Below are 23,972 nucleotides of genomic sequence, written 5' to 3'. Positions count from 1 at the left end.
CACTTTATATAGTTGTCATGGCACAGTGCTAGTTATTATTGAACACTGCAGGTTGCTAGACATTGCATACATGGTCATGTGTCACAGATGAAACGTATATGTCTTGTCAGACTAGTCACAGTTTATGTGGTCACCCTGTCATAGCTTAATGAAGTGGTCAGTGCATGGTCAGCATATCAATATCTCACTGAAAAGTTCAGTAGAGACTCAAAGTCTGTTCCTCAAATACACACATACCATAAGTGCCAAGTGTGCTGAGTGTGCAAATACATGCTCTGGAGAATTACAAAGAAATAAATACTAACACTATTGTCAGTAAAAATATTATTTCAAACATGAGAAAAATGTATATTTGCGTGTCTTACAAATATATGACATTGCAGTCATTGTGCACTTTTGCTTTCTGTTGCACCGAGACACCAAAATGAATGCAACCCTGTACGGCCCTGTAAATTAAAGTGTATATATAGGCATTTTACAAGTTTCCCAGTCATTATTATGGTAATTTAAATCATTTTGATTTACCATGAATTCAACATTATTCCAAGGCTGTGTTACATTCCCCCCCAAAAAAACTTTACTCGCTACATGATTTTCTCAAGGCGTAGTTTAGAGATGTCACTTCAGGCTGTGTGTTTTTATTGTTTCCAAAGCTGTCGTGCTGCAAAAACAGTTTCCTCTTTTTGGACAGTAAAAATCTAAAATGAACTGAACTTTGGGCAACATAGGCCACACTTGTATTTACAGGACCGTACAGAGCTGCATTCACTTTATTGTGTCAGTGCAACAGAAAGCAGAAGTGCACAATGAGTGCAATATTGTAATATGTTACGAATAGAAAAACAATTAATAAGTCAAAATATTATTTTTTCTCATGTTTGAAATAATATTTTGCCTGACAATAGCAAATGTCACATTTAAATAAGTCAATGTTGTACCAATGAATGTAAGAGAATGCCCATAATGTGAACATTTGCTTATTTTTTCACCCAGCAGAGTGTTGAAAGTGGTGAAAACGCATATAAAAAATGTTCTGCAGGCGACCTCTTTAAATAAAAACGCTGAAACTGACTCACAGCACTGCTGATACAAACAACCTCTCAGTGATATTATTACAGCAGATTCGGTTCTTCTCGCTGCGGTGTAATTTTATTATCCATATATTGATTGTGTGTGTGTGTGTGTGTGTGTGTGTGCCCTCTCCCTCCCACAGTGCAGGGATTATAGCTGTGGATTGGACTCTGCTCTCAGATTATACAGATAGCTCCTCTACAGAATTTCAACATCGATAAAACCCAGATTACACGCAGGCACATTAATTCCAAGACACACAGCGCAGCAGCACATGACACAAACACCCATGCATGTGCACACACACGCACACAATATACATTCATGATTGAGTGTGACTTTGATGTCCATTTTATTACATAACTAAGCTCGACTTTATCTGCTTTTTCAGCCCATTTCCCAGATGTTTCTGGTCACAGAATAAACGTGTTCTCTTTGTCTCTTTAACAGAATGTATTTTAACAGGTTATGTGTAATTTAAGACAGCAGTTTACAGGTTTTTCACACCTTCTTCTTAAACCTTTCACATTTCTTCTGTAAGGGCTTAAAACATTTTGATCTAAGTATATGATGGCAATTCCCATGCTGAAATTGGAGCTAAACTGTACCACTTTTACCACTTGAGAAAATGGTAAAATCTCTCCAAAATACCACCGACTGTTTGGGACCCTAGAATGCAGAAATGTAAGAAAACAAAAACACATTAATACATGCAAATAACTACATAGTTTTGGCCAAAACTGCATTGAATTGGCATAAAGTGGGCATGTCTGTGAATTGGAGAGTAATGGGTACCCATAAAAACCCATTTTCATTCAGAACCTTTTAAATGGGAATGCCAGTTTTCCCTGGCCAAAATTAAGCTCTGGAGCGTTATATAGCCTTCCTCCTGACGGTATCATCAGTGTTGCATTAATGCTGAGCCTGTTACAGTCTCTGAAAGACAAAGTCGGCTCGTGGGTTATTCAGTTAATCAGGCTGCTGGCAAACCTCATCACATCACAGAATTTATGAAGAAGCTAATCAGTGGAAAATAGGTTTTCAATTTTTGGTTTCTCTAAGCTCAAAATGTACGATGCCTTTCAATCAGGTCCCATTCAGCTCTCCAAATACGAACATGTATTTTGCTGATGACTGGGACTGAACGTTTTAATTTCTTCGCCTCTTTCCTTCCACAATTCACGTCTTAGTTGCTGATTTTATGTCCTTCCTTTCTCCCTTCCTTCTTTCCTTTTCTTTCACACCCACAGATCTATCTCAGAGAGGCAGGATGCTGTGCAGGAGATCCTGGAGTCACAGTCACTCACTTTAAATTCCATCAAATCCCTGCTGTCGCATTTGCCCGACCTGGAGAGGGGAATCTGCAGCATATATCACAAAAAGGTAAAAAGCAATAAAAAAAAATGGACACACACACCTCTTTTTTTCCACAGCCTTGGTTTTTCTCTTTGTAGAACTGGTAATAATTCTTGTCAGTTTTGATAACATTTTACTCACCATCTGTGGGCGTAGTGACAGTTATAAACTGCAAGAATATGTGGACAAAAATCTGACAAAGGCAGTAAAAGAAGCAGACCACATTTTTTTTGCTGCTTTGCATTAAAATGAAAACCAAGACAAATTTCTCTCTTTCTCTGTTTCTATTTCTCACTTTCTCTCCCTCTCTCTCTTTTTTATGGCGCCCTCCTTGATTAACAACAGGGAGCAGTCGCCTCAGTGGCACTTACCTGATTGTCCTACACAATCTCATTTCCCATCTGAGCCATTTTTTAAATGTCAGAAGGCTTCATCCCACCTGTGTGTGTGTGTGTGTGTGTGTGTGTGTGTGTGTGTGTGTACAGAGATGAGAGGCACTCTGGTCTGATGTTCAACTTTCTGACTCCATCGTATATTGTTTAAAAAAACAACAACAATCAAATGTCACTGAACACACACACACACACACACACATACACACGCCTTAATTTTCATTTTGCCCGTCTGTAGATAAATGTGCCTGTGTGTAATGGCCTGTGTCTCTACGGCTCCATTGACATAATGAGAGGGAGGGCACACTTATGGTCTCCAGCCACTGTCTGTTTGGGTTCATAAAAGCATCACGGGGGCTGCTGACATGGGGGACCATTAAAACTGCAGCTTGTGATTAATGCCATAAAGCATTGTCAGTGTGACTCTCATTAACTCTTCATTACTTGCTATATACTGTGACATCATCAATGGCTATTTGAAGTCAATGTAATCTATAATATCAGCTGTCCTCTGAGGTCTTTCCATGCAGAGCATTGATTAAACATTAACTTTATTTCCTCTTCAGTGATCTATTGATGATGAAGAAATAGAACAGAAGATGCGGTGTATTAGATTATAGACAGCTATGTTTCATATAAGAGCTTTTTTTAATCAATTTAATATTAATAATATTTAATAAAAATTGAATTTCTCTTTGAAAAACTTTGAAAAACTTTATAAGCACCTCATGCATGATTTGGTTATTTAGCATGCAAATAACGTGCAGTATGTTTCATTTTATCATGAAAGTGTTTTTTTTCTGAAGCAATAATTTACATTATAAAAAAACAATATATATTCTCAAGAGGCACCTTTTTTTTTTTTAGAAAAAGTTTTCTGCAAAAGTTAAGTTTGCACTTTATTCTCTCTTGTATGGTTGCTTTTGATAATAATTAGGGCCTCGGGGCAATCGCACCGAGCACAGCAATAGTGCTCGGCTTCGCCCCGAGCACTACTGTTATACTGTGGATTTCTTCTTATTCCTCTTCCGGACGCAATTTCGTCCCGCTACTAGACAAATTATATATCAAAACGTGCGGTTTGATCGGGATCGGTGTGCTATTACTTTTCTCTACGGAATATGAATTTTTCGCGACGTAAGTCGCGAAAAACTGCCCAAAATTTTGCATTGAAATGAATGGGACGGCCGAAAGAAAATGAGCAAAAAAGAACATTAATTGAAGATTTTCAGATGTCTACTTCTCCGGCATAATTTCACCTAGAGACTCCATTTAAACTTTAAACAGTAGACACAAGTCTTGTGTATTGGTGTATTACTTTGCGTTTCGATAGGTCATATAGTTTTTTATCAATCCCTGTTCAATGACCATGATCATTTTTGGAGAAATTCTGAGATTATAATGGGTGTGTATTGCACGGAATGTTCGTGTCAGAGTGTGTGATGTCATCGCTCAGAGTGTAGAGGGAGAGGTAAAACTGTCAAAAAATAAATTTGAAAACTGCACTCCAGGCCGCAAATTCCACTCTACAGAAATAATTTATACATAGAAATGTAGGAAAATTTGTCTTCTCACTCACAATCCTCTGGTAAAGCTGTCAGAGTTATAATTTGGGCGTACGACGCAAAGATGCGCCACCAAAACCACCAACAGCCTCATTGGGTCCCATATTAAAAACGCAGGAAGATTTCGGAAAAAGTGAGATTTAACTGTTTTTTTAGATCGCTCTAACAAAGCTATTTTTTCATTTTTCTTAAAAAAAAAAACATATGTAGAGGTTCAGGAAGAACTCAGGACGCTCAAAGTGAAGTCGGATCAATGATAGGTATTATGGTTTTGCCAAAAATGCTTTCTGTTCGAGGCCAGAAATTTCACTCTGCCCACCTCTGGCTGCTTTCACTCTGCCAGAAGATTCCACAGCTGTTAATTCCGTTGATTGCTCTGCTCTGATTGGTCGACCCCAACGCTTTGATGTTTTGATGTGATTACAGTTACAGATACACGCACACACACACACACACACACACACACACACACACACACACTGGTCATTTAATGTAATAACAGTTAAAGATACACGCACACTCACACACACACACTGGTCATTTAATGTAATATCAGGTAAAGATACACGCATGCACACACACACACTGGTCATTTAATGTAATAACAGTTAAAGATACACGCACGCACACACACACTGGTCATTTAATGTAATAACAGTTAAAGATACACGCACGCACACACACACACACACACACACACACACACACACACACATATATGCACGCGTAAGCGCGCACACTCCTCCAGATACAAATGTTTCACACACACACATTTTGAGGTTAAAGGGCATAGGTTGCTGTATAAATAAATACTTGAAGAGGAATAGTATCATAACATTATAAGTATTAATTGTTTGAAATCTCTGAAGAATCTCATCATAATGTACACACACCGGCAGTAGCCCCCGTGGCCCTTTCAAAATTTCCCCCAGAGGAAATTTTCTAGTTGTATATAGTATACAGTCATGGGAAAAATGATTAGACCAACCTTGTCTTCTTGTTCATCTTAATGCCTGGTACAATTAAAGGTACATGTGTTTGGACAAATATCATGATAATGTCAAAAATAGGTCATATGAGTTTAATTTAAGAGCTGATATCTAGCCATTTTCTATGATTTTCTTGATAATAACCAAAATCATTATCAAGAAAACCATGGAAAATGGCTAGATATCAGCTCTTAACAAAAATAGCTCATAAGAGTTTAATTTGTTATCATTATATTTTACCAAAAATATTGCCTTTAGTTGTACCAGGCATTAAAATGAATGAGAAATTGAAGAAAACATTGGTCTAATATATTTTTCCATGACTGTACATAGTGTATGGTGTAAAAACAACCAACCATTTTTTTTAAGGCCATATGGTCAAGCCCTTGTTTTGTCAGAAAAAGAGCTAAAATAAATACACAAAATAAAATGGTTTAATGGCAGCATCTGCTCATCACCTTTTTTGAAAGTGATAATAAATGCAAATATATTTGTGTTGGTGGTATTTGGCACCATTGAAGGAGGATATCATGACAGAAGTTCTGAATAAATCTTATCTGCATTTCCATGACACTTATTTTTTGGGATGTTGACTTGCAGTCTTTGCTGCCGCTAATGAGTTGTGTCTCTCAGAGTGCTGGCTGTAATAAATGGCCGCTAGGCTGCCATACCCAGTGCTGATGAGATTTAGCGATTAAATCTTGCTGGCTTATAGAATCTCCCAGTAACACACACACGCACAGAGGAACACAGAAAAAAAATTCCTACATTTTGATGGAGAATAAAAACAGTTTTTCTTATTTCTGGTTTATAAATGACCGTTGTGTTCTGATCAACTGCAGCTTCCCTTACAGGCTGCACAATATGTTGTTTCAGCATCAATGTCAAGTAAGGCAACTAAACTCAAACACATCATCCTACAACTTTTTTGCTGTTTGATATAAAAGAAAAAACTTCTTACAAGGCTAATTCAGTGTTTCCCTTTACGTTAATGTGTGGGGTCTGCAAAGTGTGCCCAGGAGATTTAACCTGGTGGTTCAGGGTCTTCTGCTCAGTGTGGGAGGATTTGCTCTCTGATGCATTTCACTTTAAAATGTATAAAACTCATCTGGGGGAGCATGCCTCTGGACCCCTCTAGGAATAAAAATTCTGTTGGCTACTTTGTATATCACAGAAACAAAATATCACAATGCTACTTGGCCTTACTGCCGATTGCTCAACCATATGGCTTCATCAAATATTCTGCATCTCTTTGTGTGTTCCAGTCGTCCACGCAGGAGTTTTACCTCATTACTAGCAGTCTGTCTCGCCTGGGAAATGAGCTGCAGGCCTTTCTCCCAGCTATCCAGTCTCAGATCAGCTCTGCGCTGCTCCGAGGCCTCTTAGTGGACACTCCTGACCTGCTGGCTCCAGCCCACAGCCACCTTAAGGTGCTCAATGAAAAGGCTGCAAAGTGGGTATCCACCAGCATGAGAAACGGGTAATTGGAGATGAACAAGGAGGTACCAGAGCTCACATTTGGTCTCTTTGTGTTTGTGCAGGTCTGGAAATAAGACAGAGCTGTTCTCCGATCTGTCCGGCTTCCCTGTGCTGCAGGAAAGGAGGGAGCAGATCCAGACTGTCATCGACGAGATTCAAGATCACCGCAAAGAAATCCGCCTGCAGCTGAAGGCCCCGGCACTCGACTACATCACCGTCTCTGGACAGGAGGTACAGACTGTGTGTGTGAAAGACAGGTGGGAGGAGATTGATGGCCTGATTTGGGTGGTAGAGTGAGTCACAGTGATGATCTGATGTCTGTGAGAGTGTGTGTGTGTTTGTGTTTTCCTTTCAGTGCGTGTGTGTGTGTCAGTTTTAATCAAGAATGACACATTGTATTGTCCGTCTGCTCCCAGCTTATTTATCAAAGTCTTCCTCTTCCTCTTCCTCCTCTGCCCTCAGTTTCTGATTGAGGTGAAGAACTCACTGTCGTCCACTGTTCCACCTGACTGGGTCAAAATCAGCAGGTGAGCTCACAGAGGCAGCACACACACACACACACACACACACACACACACACACACACACACACAGAACCACAAACACTTTTATTGTCCTATGAAAACATTTTTTCAATCATTTCTGTGAATGATTGGCAGGTGTAAGGAAAACCTATACAAATTGATTAGCACCACCTTTTATACATACAGTATATTTCTAGGGCAAAAGTTTAACTGTAGGTAATTTGTTTTTGAACTACCATGTCACACTTTTCCAGTTTTCCACTGCCCCTTCCATTTTTTTAAGAAAAGATGTAAAACCCATTTAGGTAATTTCCATCACAAAATAACAGAATTTGTAAAATATAAGCTTGTTATCAACTCCTGAAGTGGAGAGTTGACCAACAAAATGTCGGAGCATTTGGTGTCAAAGCGAAAAACAAAAGTCATGTTTTTGCAATAATTAGGATTTCATCCAAATGGACAATTATCTTTTCTTGTAAAATCTTCGGTGTAAGCAATAATCAGTGTTGTCCTCACCATGGCATCCCTATACACTTTTGGACAAAGTTCCTAGCTGACAGGCTGATTTACACAGTGGAGCAATTAGCAGCTAAAGAGCCAGATATTTCCCTCAGGAGTTGATGAGGAGCGAAACAGAGCTAAAGGGAAAGTGATTATTGGACTTCCATTTGTAATGTGGCCTGAAACACAATTTCCTTCCATGTATGCTGGATGTGTAAAAATCCAACTGTTTATGAATACATTCAACATGAACTCTACAACAACTTATGTTTTTGTCACACCATGTCTTTCATTTTCTTATATCAGGACATGTCATGGAATAGGTCTTAGGTCTAATTATAAACCCTATCTATATTCCCCAGGAGTGGCTCTATCTCAAGGGTTGTAATATAAATCAGAGAGGACCAGAGAGGCTGCAACATATCTCATTAACAGATGGGACAAAAGGGGAAAAAATATAAACTTTTTTAAAAGTTCCTTGATTTTAAATTATTATTATTTTTTATTATTTTGCTTGCAATCTACTGGAACATTTTACTTTCCTCTATTGTTGATGTGATCATTACCACTGGACATACATGCATATTGTTGGTGGTTAACAGGTTAGCTTTGTTTTAATGCGGCAGGACCAAAAGAGGCTGGTGTCTGGCTCCCAGCACCTGTTGAAGCTCAGTATATGGTTTCATCTTCTTGAGAATGATTGATGTGACATGCTATATGTGCTAACACTTTATTAATGTAATTCTTCACTTATCTGTTCTTCTCTTTCCCCCTTTGCTCTGCAGCACCAAGGCAGTCAGCAGGTACCACTCTCCTTTCCTGGTGGAGCGCTACAAGAAGCTGCTGCAGCTCCGAGAACAGCTGCTGCTAGACTGCCAGAGGGAGTGGACCAATTTTCTGGAGTATGACACACATACACATGCACAGCTGATCCTAAACTCAAGTGATAAACTGCTAAAAACACGTCAGTCTCTGGTCCAGAGAGATGCGAGAATTAGTCTGTTTTGGTCAAGTGCAACGTCAGTAGTGTCTGTTGAGAACACAGCATGCACTTACCTTAATTTACACTTGAAAATCTCTCTCTCTCTCTCTCTCTCTCTCTCTCTCTCTCTCTCTCTCTCTCGCTCTCTCTCTCTCTCTCTGTCTGTCTCTGCAGCCAGTTTGGGGAGCACTATCACACCATGAAAAGGGCTATTAGTCACCTAGCAACCACAGACTGTCTCTTTTCATTGGCTGAGGTGGCTAAACAAGGGGACTATTGCAGGTGATGTCCTCATGATGACTGTAAATATTGGTGTGTGAATGTGCATTTGTGTGTGTGGGGGTGTGTGTGTGTGTGTGTGTGTGTGTGTGTGGGGGGGGGGGGGGGGGGGGGGGGGGGGAGGGGGGGGGTATTGTGTGTGTGGGTGTCCTGTGTCGTGTCCTATAGTCTCAGACAGGCTGTGTGTGGGAGTGTGCACCGGGCTCAGCAGCATGCTCAGCCAAAACGCCAACATCTCTCCCACTCACTCTCACTCTCACTCTCTCTCACACACACACACACACACACACACACAGACACACACAAAGCCACACACACAGACACACACAAAGCCACACACACAGACACACACACACACACCTTTATATTGTCCATTTCTACCAATTTTAGTGTTTTAGCTTCACATCAATCCACGCCTTTGTACTGCAGTCTCTCTTTTTTCTGTATTTGGACAGTGAATTCATCCTACCTGCAGCTACACTTTAAAGCATCGTCTTCTGTTTTGCCATTGCTCACTTTAAGTCACTCACTTTTCCCTCATCCTGCATGTAGGTTGACATTTGGGAAATCTACTTGTCTAGATTTAGAGGAGAAGATTAATACCACTCATGTCTGTATGATAGATATGGAGCTACAGCCTGCAGCCGGTTAGCATAGCATAAACAGTGGACACAGGGGTAAACAGCTAGCCTGGCTCTGTCCAAAGCTGTGAAGTGCAAAAACAACATGTTGTAGTGTAACGAGGGGTTACAGTATGTGCCGGGCTATTTCTTGGCGAGGAGCAGAAACTTCCTGGAGTCTTTGCTGGTTGCCTGGCAGCAGTATACTTGCCACTCGACAGCCTTCTCATATAACTCAACAAGAAAGCGCTTTTCCCCCTAATGTTAAACAATTCTTTTAAGAAATGTATGTTTTTCATGTGCGTTGTTTTAGTATATTTAAGTGGCCAAAAGTGCAGTAGACCAGTATCCTGTTAAATGGACTGTATTAGCATTGCTCTTTTCTGGTCTTACTGACACTCAAAGCCGTCATTCACTCCTTCACACACACACATTCACACACTGGTGGCTGAGGCTGCCAGTGTCTGAATGTGTGTGTGTGGTTTTCATAGACTGCCGGGGCCCAGGATCGAACCCTTACCCTCCGATCATGGATGACCTCTCTACAGCCTGAGCCACAGACGCCTTTATTTAATTTTGTGTTTTATTCATGTTCATTATTTTAATTTATTTTCTCAGTTATGTTAAAGCCCTATTTTTATTTTTTTTTAACACTTTCCTGTCATCTTTTATCTTTCATGTTGGTACATTGTTTAGCTGAAGGACGTCTCTTAACCAAAACATGCCCTAATCCTTAAATGTGAATTTTATTTTTTATATAAAAAACAAATATGAGCAATGTTGCAATATAAGCACATGTCGAGCTTCAGGACACATGGTGTCAGTGTTAATGATAATACCATCTATGTGTGTGTGTATGTGTGTGTGTTTGTTTATTTAATTGGGTGTGAATGTGTATATAAATATATACTTACAGTCTATTGTATGTGTTCAGGCCGGAGGTGTGTGAAGGTCATCGTGAGATTATGATCAGGGATGGCAGACACCCAGCCATCAACTTACTGATGGGAGAGCACAACCAGTTTGTGCCCAACCTCACCGAATTACAGGTACACACACACACACACACACACACACACACACAGGCTCATTCAGTGCTAATCGCTACGCTTTACGCCAACAAACCTACCTGATAATTTATGAAAACATACAGAAGCCACAATTTTTCCAAATTTGAAGAAAAAAAAAAAAACTCTCCACAGAGTCGTGGTCTGTCAAGAAATTCTGAAAAACAAACAAACAAAAATTTTGCAACACACAGACACACACACACACACACACACACACACACACTAAATACACACATACAGACTTGCATGGCACCACACACACTTCCTCACTCAGTGCTGGTGTGGGTGTAGGTTAATTTTGCAACAGTAGCACAAGCCAATAGGAAGAGAAGCCAAGCTTTCAATCCACCCACCTCCTCAGCTGTGCAGGACAACATGCAAATATCTTATTCTGTCTCTCTCCTCGCCTTCTGTCTATGTCACTGTTATTATTCCTCCTCTCCTCTCCTCTCCTCTCCTCTCCTCTCCTCTCCTCTCCTCTCCTCTCCTCTCCTCTCCTTCAGGGTGATGGCAGAAGAACTATGATAATCACTGGTCCTAATATGGGGGGAAAGAGCTCCTACATCCGACAGGTGGCCCTGATCTGTGTTATGGCTCAGATGGGCTCCTACGTCCCGGCCTCTGAGGCCCGTCTGGGGGTGCTGGACGGCATTTACACCAGGTATGAACACAAGCACATTAAAATCTACCTGTTTGTTTCAGTGATTAAACCTGATTTAACACCCTAGACAGCCAGAAATGCTAACAGACAGCATTTGGTTTGCTGGAAACCTACAATCACCATATTTTCATTTTTCTGGGAAGTGACTTGATGCTTCAAGGTCGTGTATGCAGATCTCAACGTGATATCAGGAGCAATCTCAAGGGAAAAAAAGCGCCCACACACTGAAAAGATGCTGCCAGAAAAGATGATGATTGACATAGAAGTGATATCTCTGCGTACAGTATAGTAAATCATTTGATATAACATACTGATGGGCTCTATCTGGGGATTCATACCTATATTGAATCAGGTAAAGTCTATATATGGACCTTTTTGGTCACATTAAGACATAATGCTAAAGTGTTAAAATTGAACTTAATAAATGTTTTCATTCGGGAGCGTCTGTTCTGAGTGTGGGCACCTTTTAGTCTTGAAGTGACTCCGAAACATGCATAGTACTGTTCTGTTCATTGTCCCCCTTTTTTTGTATTTGTGTTGCTCTGTCACTAATCAGTTTTATTTTAGGTGGCTGATTTCAAGTGGTCTTTTAACTGATTACTCACAAACATTGCATCATTGATAAAAGATTCAATAAATCTGCAAGAAAGCTGAAAGCACAACCTGCAAAACCTAAATCAAATAAATCAATTTAGGTCAAATCGACTTTATCGGCTTAAAAGGTTCACACAAATTACAAAACTTATTGTCTTACCTCTTGTGATATTTTTCCATGCAGAAAATGTCGGTTTTATTTGTTATTGAGATTTTTTGCACTAATGCCATAGAGGTTTTTCCGGTACTCTTAGGTAGAGTGAGGACAGAAGTTGTATTAAAAGTTGGACTTACTGGTTTTGAGCTCTTGAGATCTTCATCTGAATGGAAATAGTAAAAGCCAGAGTGTTTTCTTTTTACCTGTTACTATAATGGACAATACACGTGAAATAAACATTATAGCACCACACAATGAAAGGACCAAGAGATACACAGAAAAAAACACCATAAACATCATATTACTCAGTATGATGCAGTCCCATCTAAAATACAATGAAAATGATTTATAATCTTTTTTTTTCTTTCCTTTCAAACCTGTACAGTTGCAAGAAAAAGTATGTGAACCCTTTGAAATTACCTATTTTTTTTTTTTGTTTTTTTTTAATGTAATCTGATCTGCATCTAACTCCCAAGTATAGACAAACACAACATGCTTAACCTAAAACCACACAAACAATTATAATATTTCATATTTTTTTGAGTATATCCATGAAACATTAATAATGCTGTTGGAAAAAGTAAGTGAACCCTTTGGCTAATGTCTCAATTAAGAGATAATTGGAGTCAGGAATTAGCAAAAAAAAAAAAACTGAAACTTTTTGAGTTTGCTATTCAAGACATCTGCTCATATGAACCATGCATTGCAAAAAAGAGATCTCTCCGAACACCTGCGACCAAGAATTGTTTATTGCATCAGACTGTAACGGGTTACAAAGTAACCTCAAGACTTTAGGTATTCACCAGTCCACAGTTGGACAAATGGTCCACAAATAGAGACGATTTAGTACTGTGGCTACTCTTCCTAGAAGTGGACGCCAGTCAAGTTCACTCCAAAGGCACAAGGCAGAAAGCTCAGTGAGGTAAAAAAGAATTCCAGAGTAACAAGTTAAGACTTGAAGGAGTCATTAGAACTGATGAACATCTCTAGTCATGAGTCTACCACACACACAAGATTGAACAGGCAGGCAGGACACCATGGAGAAAGCTGCTGCTTTCCAAAAAAAGAACACGCATCACTACGTGTGATGTAAAAAGGGCCCTGCTTTTTAATCTGAGAACATCATCCCAACAGTGAAGTATGATGGAGGGAGCATCATGACTTGGGGCTGTTTTGCTGCCTCAGGGCCTGGACCACTTACTATCATTGAGGGGAAAATGAATTCCCAATTTCATCAAGGTATCCTACAGGTTAATGTCAGAGTGGCTGTCTGTCTGGCAGCTGAAGATCAGTAGAAGTTGGCTGATGCAGCAGGACAATGACCTTAAACATCAAAGTAAATCTACTTAATAATGGCTTCAAAAAAAGAATGACCTAAAGAGAGCCGTGCACACCAGACACCCTAAGAACATGACTGAACTGAAGCAGTTCTGAAAGGAAGAATGGTCCAAAATTCCTCCTGAACGTTGTGCAGGTCTGATCAGCAACTATCAGAAGCATTTGGTTGAGGTTATTACTGCTAAAGGATAAAATCGTCTGCTAAATGACATTGTAGGAGGTTCAACCAGTTATTAAATCAAGGGTTCAGTTACTTTTTCCACCATCACTATGAATGTTTAATGGATGTGTTCAATAAAAACACAAAATGTTATAATTGTTTGTGTCTGATTAGGTGAAGCATGCTGTCTATACCTGGGACTGAGATGCAGATCAGATCATATTTTATGACAAATTAATGCAGAAAACTAGGTAATTTCAAAAGGTTCACATATTTTTTCTTGCAACTGTATATGTGAAGGCATCAAATTTAACAATGCAGTAGGCGGAAAAAGTTGGTAAATATGTCATGTTCAGTAGATTAAGATTTCTGTTGGTGCAGGTAGTAGCCCCACATTTGAGGCTTGGTGGGTATAATAAATAAAACATAATAAATATCACCTCATAAAGAGATATTACTTTTTTGTGAATATTGGTTCAATTAAATATGTTTTTCCATTAATCAACTCATTATACATGGTGTATTTAATACTGTTAGAATCATTTTTATTCTTAATATTAATTCAGGAGCATGGGAGTTATTTGATGGATATATTTTAAATATTTTTTCTAATTTACTGACACTGTCTTATTCTTGTTTGATCTTGAGTGATTTGAAAAAGAATTCCATGAGGATTTTCTATTCAGCAGTTATTTAAATTCTTCTTTAAATTCAATAATTATATTAAAAGCAAAGACTGAACCCATCCCACAAAGGTTTACACTGGATAATCCACAGATGGGTTTTCACTGAGACTGCTTTAGTAATCTAAATAAAACTGTTGAAAGCTGCAGGAGTTAAGTGAGTAAATGTGTTTTTTCTTTTTTGGTTGAACTGACACTTTACTATGAATCCAGCCGCTTGTGAATTGGCTTTATGAAGCAGTGTGGATTTAACAGTAACAAAAGATGAATACAAGCAATCATTTGATGCAGCTGCAAAGACAGATGAACACCGCTTGCTTGTCGTCTCTTGATGACACCAACATGTAGATGTTTATTTTCCTGGCAAGGTTTTTAAAAATGAGACCTCCATAAATAATGACACATTCACACTTATGAATATCATTATGTAATAATACATTAATGTTAAAACGCTGTAAACTTGACACAACAACACCATTGCAAGCTCCAGTGTTTCTCTCATGTTACTGATGGAAAAACACTCCCAGGAAGTGAAAGCTGAGTGACTTTTTCTCGCTTTGTCTCGTCGACAGGAAGATGAGGATAGTGACCATGACAACACTGAGGGAGCACAACACACTTTCACCTCTGCAGATTATTTCTTATTAGTTCAATTTAACCCAAGGACACTACTGGAGACAACCTGTGAACAACAAAAAAACATAATTTTCCCCCAAAAAACACCTCATTCACCTTGTTTCACCATCGTCTGTGACACTGTCAGGTTTATTTTAAGGACTGAGACTCAGATTAATCCCTCTAATCCCATTGTGTTCCTCAGCACACAGGAGGAGGTGTGTGAGGGGGAAAAAAACGACTTGTTTGACAAGACCGACTCTATTGTTCTGTCAGTGTTCTGTACGATGCAGCTCTCTGTATCGTAGGAACCCTCTGACAATAGGGCTTTGTTGGAGAGCTCCTTTTTTTTCTCGCTGATGATTATTCTCATTAAGATGAGAGGAACAGTAAGCTCTGCTTGTAGTTTCCAGTCTGACGACATATTAGTGTGGAACACAGGCCAATATACTGTATGCTTTCTGCTATTCTGCCTCTGCTGCACTATGTGATTAGACCTAATGGCTTGCAGATGTGTGTAATTGTCTTTTTTTGTGGGTTTAAGCATGTTCTTATATATTAACCCAGTAGGTGCCAGGGACCTGTCAGCACACCCAGAGTGTGTGTGTGTGTGTGTGTGTGCGTTCTGATTTCCATCCATGAGAGAAGTAGTTGGTGGTTTTAGACTCTGTATTAGTGGAATGAGGTGATTTTGGCTAGTCCTCATGTACAGTATGTAAGGGTCTACTTTATGGTGAGGGTTTGGGTTCAGGGTTAGGAGAATGACAGGTTGGGTTTGGGAACAAAATAAGGAACTGTTCATAAAACTGGAGATTTATTAATTGCAGTAAAAATCAGATTTTTTGTCATCCTGTAAAGTGAAAAGAAAATATTTGACAATCTAACCATCTGAACACATCCTGCCACTACATTATTTATCATAACCAGAAACTACAAAAACAAAAAAATTATCGCCAGATTTCAAAAGTCTTTGATGGTCCTTGAGTGAATCATGTGTGATGAATGCTTCTACCAGGGAAAAGTAACCTAAGCTTAAAATGGTGATATTTCCGCAAAATCACTTTATTCACGTGCCATTTCAAAAGTTAGCAAAAAACCCTCAAACATTTGCACAAACTAAGTCATTAAAATAACATTAAATTAAATAACATTAAATTTTGTGCTTCTCAGCGCAGCTGGTAAGACCTTGAATGACTGAGTCCAACTGAAGAGCAGGCTGTTTACACAGTGCACAGAGGAGAGCGGACAAGAGACATTGTAAACATGGAAATAGTTCAATATGTACAGCCCCCCTGTAACTGCTTGGGGTTTAGAGGGTTAAACTAAACTAAAATAATCCAAAACATGTTTGTTCATAACAGTTGAGTGCTGTGCAAATTTTAAATTTGTTAAATTAATTGACACTGTTTTCTTCACTGCCTATTATCTCAAACATTTTGTAGAGATGTGTTCATTGCAGAAATCATTTATTTTCTTTGTAAGAGAAAATTGAAACCGTTTGGCAGGAAATTGCATCTTTTAGGAGAATGGGGACACAAAATCAAAATGAAATCATCTTAAATTGATCTGCTTTGTTCAGGCGTTTTATGCCTCTACATTCCTGAGTTAACAGTATAGAGATAACAGGTCATGAGGGGGGACAGACATGTGGAGAGACATGCAGCACAGGTCCAGGTTGGACTCAAATTTGGGACATTGTTGATTAAAGCCCTATATCAGCAGTGTGCCTAAACTGATCTGTTTTTTTTTTAACCTCTATATTTGTTGGGAAAAATGGTAAAAAACTGAACGAGGGATGTCAGCTTTAGGTCAGGGTAGTAGTGTGAGGGCAGCTCAGAAAATGAGTGCACTAAAGTCAGTAAAGATCTACAACAGGAAAGCAACACCAAACAATGTGTGTGTCTCTCTGTTGTTTACTCAGGTCTCTGATCTGGGTTGGAGGTTAATATTCTTTCTCTTCCAAAAAAATGCAACTTAAAGAGCTAATTAATGTCCACAGAGACAACACCCACACTGTCCTCTCTTCACCTCCTCTGTTACCTCCATCGTCCAATCTGTTTCTAATTGGACTGCTCAGTCTCTCTGTATCACTGAGATCCTGAGGAGAATCTGTTTTGATGATAAGCGATCAATCAATTCCCACAGCTGTGTAATAGACGCAGCGCTGGGATTTGGTTCATCTATCGTGTGTGTGTGTGTGTGTGTGTGTGTGAAAGGGGGAGACAGACACAGAGTGAGTAGAATAAGCAGACTTTGTGGGTTGGGGGTAATGAGATGGTGCGTAGGTGTCTAATGGGATATCCTGTCGGAGCTGATCCAGGTGATTGATTATCAATGAGGATAAAGTGAATAATCTGGAGATGGTTTAAAGCAGCATCTTTATTTTCCTGCCCACTCCACTATGCTGCAGCGTTTTTACAAACATGCCATACAGAGTTCTGAGCATAATTGTGTGTGTGTGTGTGTGTGTGTGTGTGTGTGTGTGACTTTAGCATAGTAAGCCAGCACCCTGCTGTGTGTGTGATGTGTATCTGCAGGTAGGCAGCTGCAGTGTGTTTTATTGTCGTATTGAGTCCTGAAGGTTATAGAGCACATTCTTCCATCCCTTCATGGTTGTTATGGAAACAGCAAAAGGAAGCAGAATGTAAAACCATGTTTTGAAAAGGACCTTTAATCGACCATGGACTCTTAGCAGTGATTATACCGTGTTTTACTAAAGTCTTTCACAAGCTTCCCTCCCCTTAGAAAACACAGTCAGATTTTTTTTTTTTTGGGGGGGGGGGGGGGGGCAAATGTGCCCCAACATCCAGAGAGACCTCATAAATGCTGCTGAGTGTTTTGGCTCTGTGTAACATCATCACCTTGGTGGGTGTAGCAATGTGAAACATGTTGAGCATGTGGAAAAATGTTGCATCCTAAACCAACTCTGTTCAACTCTGAGTCTCAGTCAACTGAGTTTTTATAGTTGTGCAGAGTCAGAGTGCCTGTGCCATCCTGGAGGCGGCACGCAGGGCTGCTTAGACCTTCAGTGTTCTGTAGGACAGTGTGGAGTTAACTCTGCTGGAATAAACTTATAGTGCAAATCTAAGTGATTGACGAAATATTCGACAAATGCCCTGTGTTGTGTGCTCATTTGATCATCAAACTGTGCAGATCTAGATAAGAAGTTCTTGTGTAGCTTCAGTCTTCATTTGGATTTGCATACGCTTTAACCAAGTGTTTACTATTCTCTGGTGTCTACATGAACTAATAATAAAACTAGAGAAGTGAGCTCGGCAAAGTGCAGACCTCTACCAGGTTTGTCTGTCTCTCCTCTACCAAACACAGAAGAACGTCAGTCAATTAGCTGGTAAAATGTTCATATCAAACAGCAACAGTATCCTTGTAAACTCTATTAATGCAACATAGTTGAACTGGGAGAAATGTATTGTTGGCAAAGCTTTCTTTTTGATGAAATAGGATTCAATGCAACAGGTTGAGACGGTGGAAGAAGCCTCCTTTTTCATTTTATTTTTTGAGTCAAGCTTTTTTGGCTGTTTATGACTTTTCCTTCTGCCTGTATATACCACCTAAAAAATATTTACCATGACATGTTGGTATAATGTTTTTCAGCACAACCTCACCTACACGACCTGATAATTAGTTTTACTTACTGGATCAACATTTTAAACCCCAAAAAAATAAAATTGGATTTGGAAATTGAAAAAAAAATTTTGAAAAAAATGTAGTCCTGCTTTCAAAACACAATCATGCTCAAAGTTGCAAATGTGTGAAAACAGGTTACAAATATAACACATAAGTGGTAAAATTATAGGATAATGTCTCGTTATTTATTTTCATCGTAAATATATTTTATCTTAAATGCCTATCATCATCAAACAAACATTGGCATGGAGTTTCAAGCCAGTACTTCAGAGGGAAGTTAACAGCAGGGCTCGACACTGCTTCGTGTTTCGTCCTGATGTGATGAAGTCATGTAATTTGTCCGCTGCCGTGGTTGGTGACTCCAGAGGGACATGAATTGTGATCAAAAAGCCAGGACCATCCATGTTATAGTATGTATCAGTTTGTGACTTTAAAAATTGTTTTTTGCAGGTTTTGTCACGTTTGTAATGTAATGTGCATTTTGGCGTTGGCAGATTTAGATTTTCTCCCCCTGAACAAGAAGATTTGATTGATTAAAGTGGAGTGATGTCATAAGGTAAAAATAAAATGACTGGGGAATCTGAGACCACGAGTGTCAAAAAAAACACTTGAAATGTGGCTAAACGTGTGTTCTGGAGAGGTGTGAGGTGATGATAAATGACTATTTCCAGAGTCAGTTTATTTGGCTGGAGGGAGGGACTCATTGCAGAGCAGTGGGACACCCAGCTGGTGGAGCAGGTCTGTGTTTTTGCTGTACATCCGTTCATCAGTGGACGGACCAAGTGTGTGAACAGTGCTCTCACTTCCCATCTGATCCGTGTGTCCTTCCTGCTACGCAGTATAGATCTGATCGTCATAATTTCCCCTGAGTCTTAGCATACATGCACACACACACACGCACTATAAATTGGCTAATGAAATGCAGCAACATGTCTGCCACACCCCTTTCCTACGTGGCGTGTGGTGTAACCATAGTAACTCATTGATAGTATGGTATTATGCTGAAGGACAATCAGGACAGGAAAAGACAGATTTAGAGGTGAGAAAATCTGACTGGCGGATAGATGTGGCATCTGTGTTCCAGCTGGAGTCTCTGCTCTGTGTGTCATCAGAGGAGCTCTCACACTGGCTTGTGAAGAATTCAACAATTTGTTTTTGTATCTCTATAATCAGTATTGATATGGACTCAACTGGTGCAAACCTCTATAGTGTTCAAATTAGTCTCCATTTTGATTTTCTTTTTGTCAGAATTGGCTTCCACAGGTGAAAGTGTGAAAACATCAGCCATAAATAGACTTGAATGTGTCTGTCAATACATTCATTACGTGCATTCTAGGCTTTCAACCATAGACTGTATATAAATATGGACGGCCAGGCATAACTGGAGTTGCTACAGTAGGAAACTGAAGATCCTTGTGTCATATTTAGGTGTATTGTTTGGGTGTCAGCATACTTTTGATCACATAGTGTAGCTAATCTCTGCAATAAGTGCGTTTTTCTGTGCAACAATTATCTCTTGTGCAATAATAAACAAGTGCAATAACTTTTTACTTTGAATCAAGCTACTTGGATTATCTTCTAAACTGCACTTTAAATATTCACCAGGTGATCCCATCCTTAACCTTTTTTAAAATATATGTTACTATGTCTTTTTACATATATTTTAGTGCCTTATTTTTTTTGTCTTTTTTCATGCATTTCCTGTGCAATGATTGGGTGGAGCACCCACAATTTTGCTGTACAATAACATCTATTCCATTCTATTCTATTCTTTGCTTCGGCATCCTGTCAGTTAAAAAATCAATCAGAAACTGGCCACACATCAAGGTTGTTGCTTTTGCAGTATATATTATTAATATTGATGAGGTTCATAGACATAAAATAGCATTAGGAAATCTGTTTTCTGTTTGTGAGACCTGTGCTCATTGATTGGAGACAGATGCATAAATAACACGAATAAATAATTGATAGCGCTCCAAGTTTTTTATTTTTGATTTATTGTGTTATGTGAGTTTTGCAGAATTTTTTTTATTTTTAATTTTTATCTGGACGATAAACTCGATTAACCTGATAGAAGGGAGTTTTAACCAGAGTTTCAGGTATTGTAACCAATGTTAACATGTACTCTTTTAAAGACTGTAAAGTTGAGGCCTGGAGTTCAGACTGTATGACACGAGACGAGGGGTGAGAATGAGACCTGATCTATTTTAACCTCTCCAGACCAGCACCCACACCCAGCAGCATCGGGTTGACTTCCTTCTTTTTCTTCTGTTCGGTTAAAAATGAAAGAACCTCAGGGTGTTATCGCTTACTTTTTTGCACCCCTCCTTTTCCATCTCACTTTTTCTTTTCATGGTATGTCAGTACTTCTGGAAGATGAAGAGGAGCAGGTTTTTTTTTTTTTTTTTAAGGTTCCCAGTGGGATTCTGTTTTCTTTATCAAGTATTTTCAGTATTTACAACAGTTTATTTTTTGGCTCCATGACCCCAACATGTAGCTATCCAAACAGCTTTCTAAAACCTAAAACATTCAACTTTGCCTCAAGCAATGCAACAGTACATAAGTATTAAAGGATATATATATATATATATATATATATAATTATTGACGTGAGTGAGTGAGGTTTTATGTTATTCTGCTCATCAACAATAAAGAAAGAAAGAAATGCAAAATGCACCAAAAAAGGCAAGCAATAATAAAACGTATGCAAGTAAATATGAATGTAAACAATATGAATGTAAACAATGCATGATTTAAGATGTTTTTAAAAAAAAAAGATTTGCAAAGAAAGGGAATGCATTTGTTTCACCTTAAAGATACACACTTGTTCAAATAACATCCAGGCTACATTGAACTTGTACTGTTCATGCAATGGCTACACCAGCACTGCACATATGTCATATGTCATATGTTGGTTGAGTGAGTCACAGGAAAAATAGGTCAATAAGCTTTAATTTTGAGGTTTCAACCCCGCAACTTCAACTGTTTCACCAAGTTTGTGTAATAAGTGGGTAAGTAAACATCTATGACCTAACCCTAACCAACGCACTAGGTCAAAGTTACTCCTATTTTTGCTTACTGTATGACCCAACATAAACTGGCAACCCAACTGGTGACCCAGTGGTTTTTATGCTCATAGGTACTGGGTGAACTTTACCCACTACTGGGTCGGAGCTAGATTGACCCAGTACTGGATACCATGACCCAGGCTGGGTTGAAATTGACCTAGTATTTTTTTAGTGCGCACCTTTGGATTATGGCTTTATTGGCTTTATTATATTATTATATTTCACTGTTTTGAAAGGACACACGTGCCATTTCCAATGGTTTGGATATATATATATATATATAATATGTTGTCTCTTGAAGGAGACTTTCAGTCTAACCCTGAAGCCTACACCATTCATTTGTCACAGTCACCATCTCAAAAAATAATGTGCAATCTGACCTCGGCAAAACTCCCCTCAGCCTTTTACTTTTGTCCTCTGACCTCTTTTTTTGCTTTGTTTTTGGCCATCAGGATGGGCGCTTCAGACAACATCTACAAAGGGCGCAGTACGTTCATGGAAGAACTGACTGAAGCCTCAGAGATCATTTCCCACGCAACCGAGCGTTCATTGGTCATCCTTGATGAACTGGGACGTGGCACGAGCACCCATGATGGGATTGCCATCGCCTATGCCACCCTGGAGTACTTCATCAGAGATGTAAGTCTGTATTGATGACGTGGGCATAAGATTAAAATATTACATGAGGGAAAGAAAACAAATTAGAAATAAGACAGAAGGCACTGATGGGATGTTTAGGTAACGGTTCTTGAAGCCAGGCCATTTAACCATCAAGCTAACAGCCTAAAGAGGTGTGTGTGTCTATGCAAGTGTCTGATTCTGTGTGAGTGTGTGTGTGCTCTGCAGACTGCAGCGATTGTTTGTTTTGCTGAGAGAAAGACGAGCCTCTATAGAGTACGTAGCAGCAGAGCAGCGCTTGAAAAGTGAGCGGAATTGTGGACAAGCTTGATCTATAATGTTAATATTCTGTTAGGGAGTTTGCTGCAATGGAAAAGAAGAGAGAAAGAGTGATCCCTGGGTAGCTAGTTGTTCAGAGGATGTGTGTTTTACTGCAGCATGCCTCATTTAGTTCTCATGAAACCTGTCATCATCAAGGCTGATGACAGGTTGTCCAATGGCCATAGTTGTTCATAAGCATCCTTTATCATTTCTTAATTCTTCTTTCTTAAAATGTTTCCTGCTTATTTTGGACAGCTGTCATGAAAATGATGTGTGGAAAGCAGAAAGGTTCGATTTTAACCAGGAATCGAGGCCAAAGGAAAGAGAGGAACTGATGCAGAGGTTTGCTGAAGAGCTGGAGATAAGTGGGGCTCAGACTACCTGCAGTCAGTATTCAAAAGAGCAAATTTGTGGCGGTTGGCACCGCAAGGAATGCCAAAAAGCCCCACAGTGGCCCAAGGCGAAAAAGTTGAAACAGTTTTAACTTTTAGAGGGCTGAAGCCGACGTCACACTGTGGCCTCCACAGCCCCTCAATCTTTTCTTGTCGAGCTGCTGTGAAATGAATGAAGCTGCCTTCAAGTGCGGTTGAAAATGTCAATATTATAAAAACACTGATGGAAAACAGTAATTGTAAAACATGACGTAACACAAACAGGTCCCACACCCCCACCACCGCACAACCCTGCAGTTAATCACTGCTCCATCTTACCTCATGTGAACGCAGTGTGTGTATGTTCTTTACTTAAGCCACCTTCAGGGACATATTTCAGCAGTTAACTGGGGACAGCTTGTCCAATTGGGAACAAAAGCCAAGTCCCCAATTGGGAAAAAGCTGATTTTTGGGTCAGTGGTCAAGGTTAGCGTAAGCCTCCAACAAATTAATGTAAGTCTGTGAATCGGCCCTAAAAGTGACCTAAATAAACGTGTGTGTGTGTGTGTGTGTGTGTCTGTGTGTGTGTGTGTGTGTGTCTGTGTCTGTGTGTGTGTTCGTGTGTGTGTGTGTGTGTGTTCGTGTTCTGCTGGGATTGAACTGGTACAGTCAGAAGCCCTTTGGGTGTTGCACAATGTTGTGTATCTCCATTCTGACTGGGCAGATGAGAGGCGGGGAGGAGGGGTGTTTGTGTTGTTATAGCCGGGTTATCAATAGCAAGTCAATCGTTGCTCCCTTGTGGAGAACTTGCAGGACTTGTAGGACAATTTGTTTCGAACAAACGTATCAATACTGTAGGCACATAACACTAATTATTACAGTTTGACACAAGCTGCATGCTTGAAGTTGTGGC

At 39.5% G+C, this 23,972-nt stretch overlaps 1 protein-coding gene across 5 annotated transcripts in view; it reads left to right on the top strand.

The window, feature by feature from the left end:
- msh3 (mutS homolog 3 (E. coli)) overlaps positions 1-23,972 on the top strand; it is a 50,190-nt gene that overhangs the window by 13,032 nt on the left and 13,186 nt on the right. For all 5 annotated transcript variants that reach the window (XR_009394685.1, XM_059337489.1, XM_059337488.1 and 2 more), the window contains 9 exons: positions 2,322-2,454; positions 6,639-6,826; positions 6,915-7,083; positions 7,315-7,379; positions 8,663-8,779; positions 9,034-9,141; positions 10,693-10,807; positions 11,332-11,489; positions 22,202-22,388. Coding sequence is in view for 4 of the 5 variants with exons in the window: in XM_059337489.1 (XP_059193472.1) it covers positions 2,322-2,454; positions 6,639-6,826; positions 6,915-7,083; positions 7,315-7,379; positions 8,663-8,779; positions 9,034-9,141; positions 10,693-10,807; positions 11,332-11,489; positions 22,202-22,388 (1,240 nt within the window). In the remaining variant the exon portion in view is untranslated. The remainder of the gene's footprint in view (positions 1-2,321; positions 2,455-6,638; positions 6,827-6,914; positions 7,084-7,314; positions 7,380-8,662; positions 8,780-9,033; positions 9,142-10,692; positions 10,808-11,331; positions 11,490-22,201; positions 22,389-23,972) is intronic.

Source organism: Centropristis striata, chromosome 7 (assembly GCF_030273125.1).
Source record: "Centropristis striata isolate RG_2023a ecotype Rhode Island chromosome 7, C.striata_1.0, whole genome shotgun sequence".
Taxonomy (NCBI): Eukaryota; Metazoa; Chordata; class Actinopteri; order Perciformes; family Serranidae; genus Centropristis; species Centropristis striata.
The sequence above is the reverse complement of the archived record's forward strand: the minus strand, read 5'-3'. Positions and strand labels throughout refer to the sequence as shown.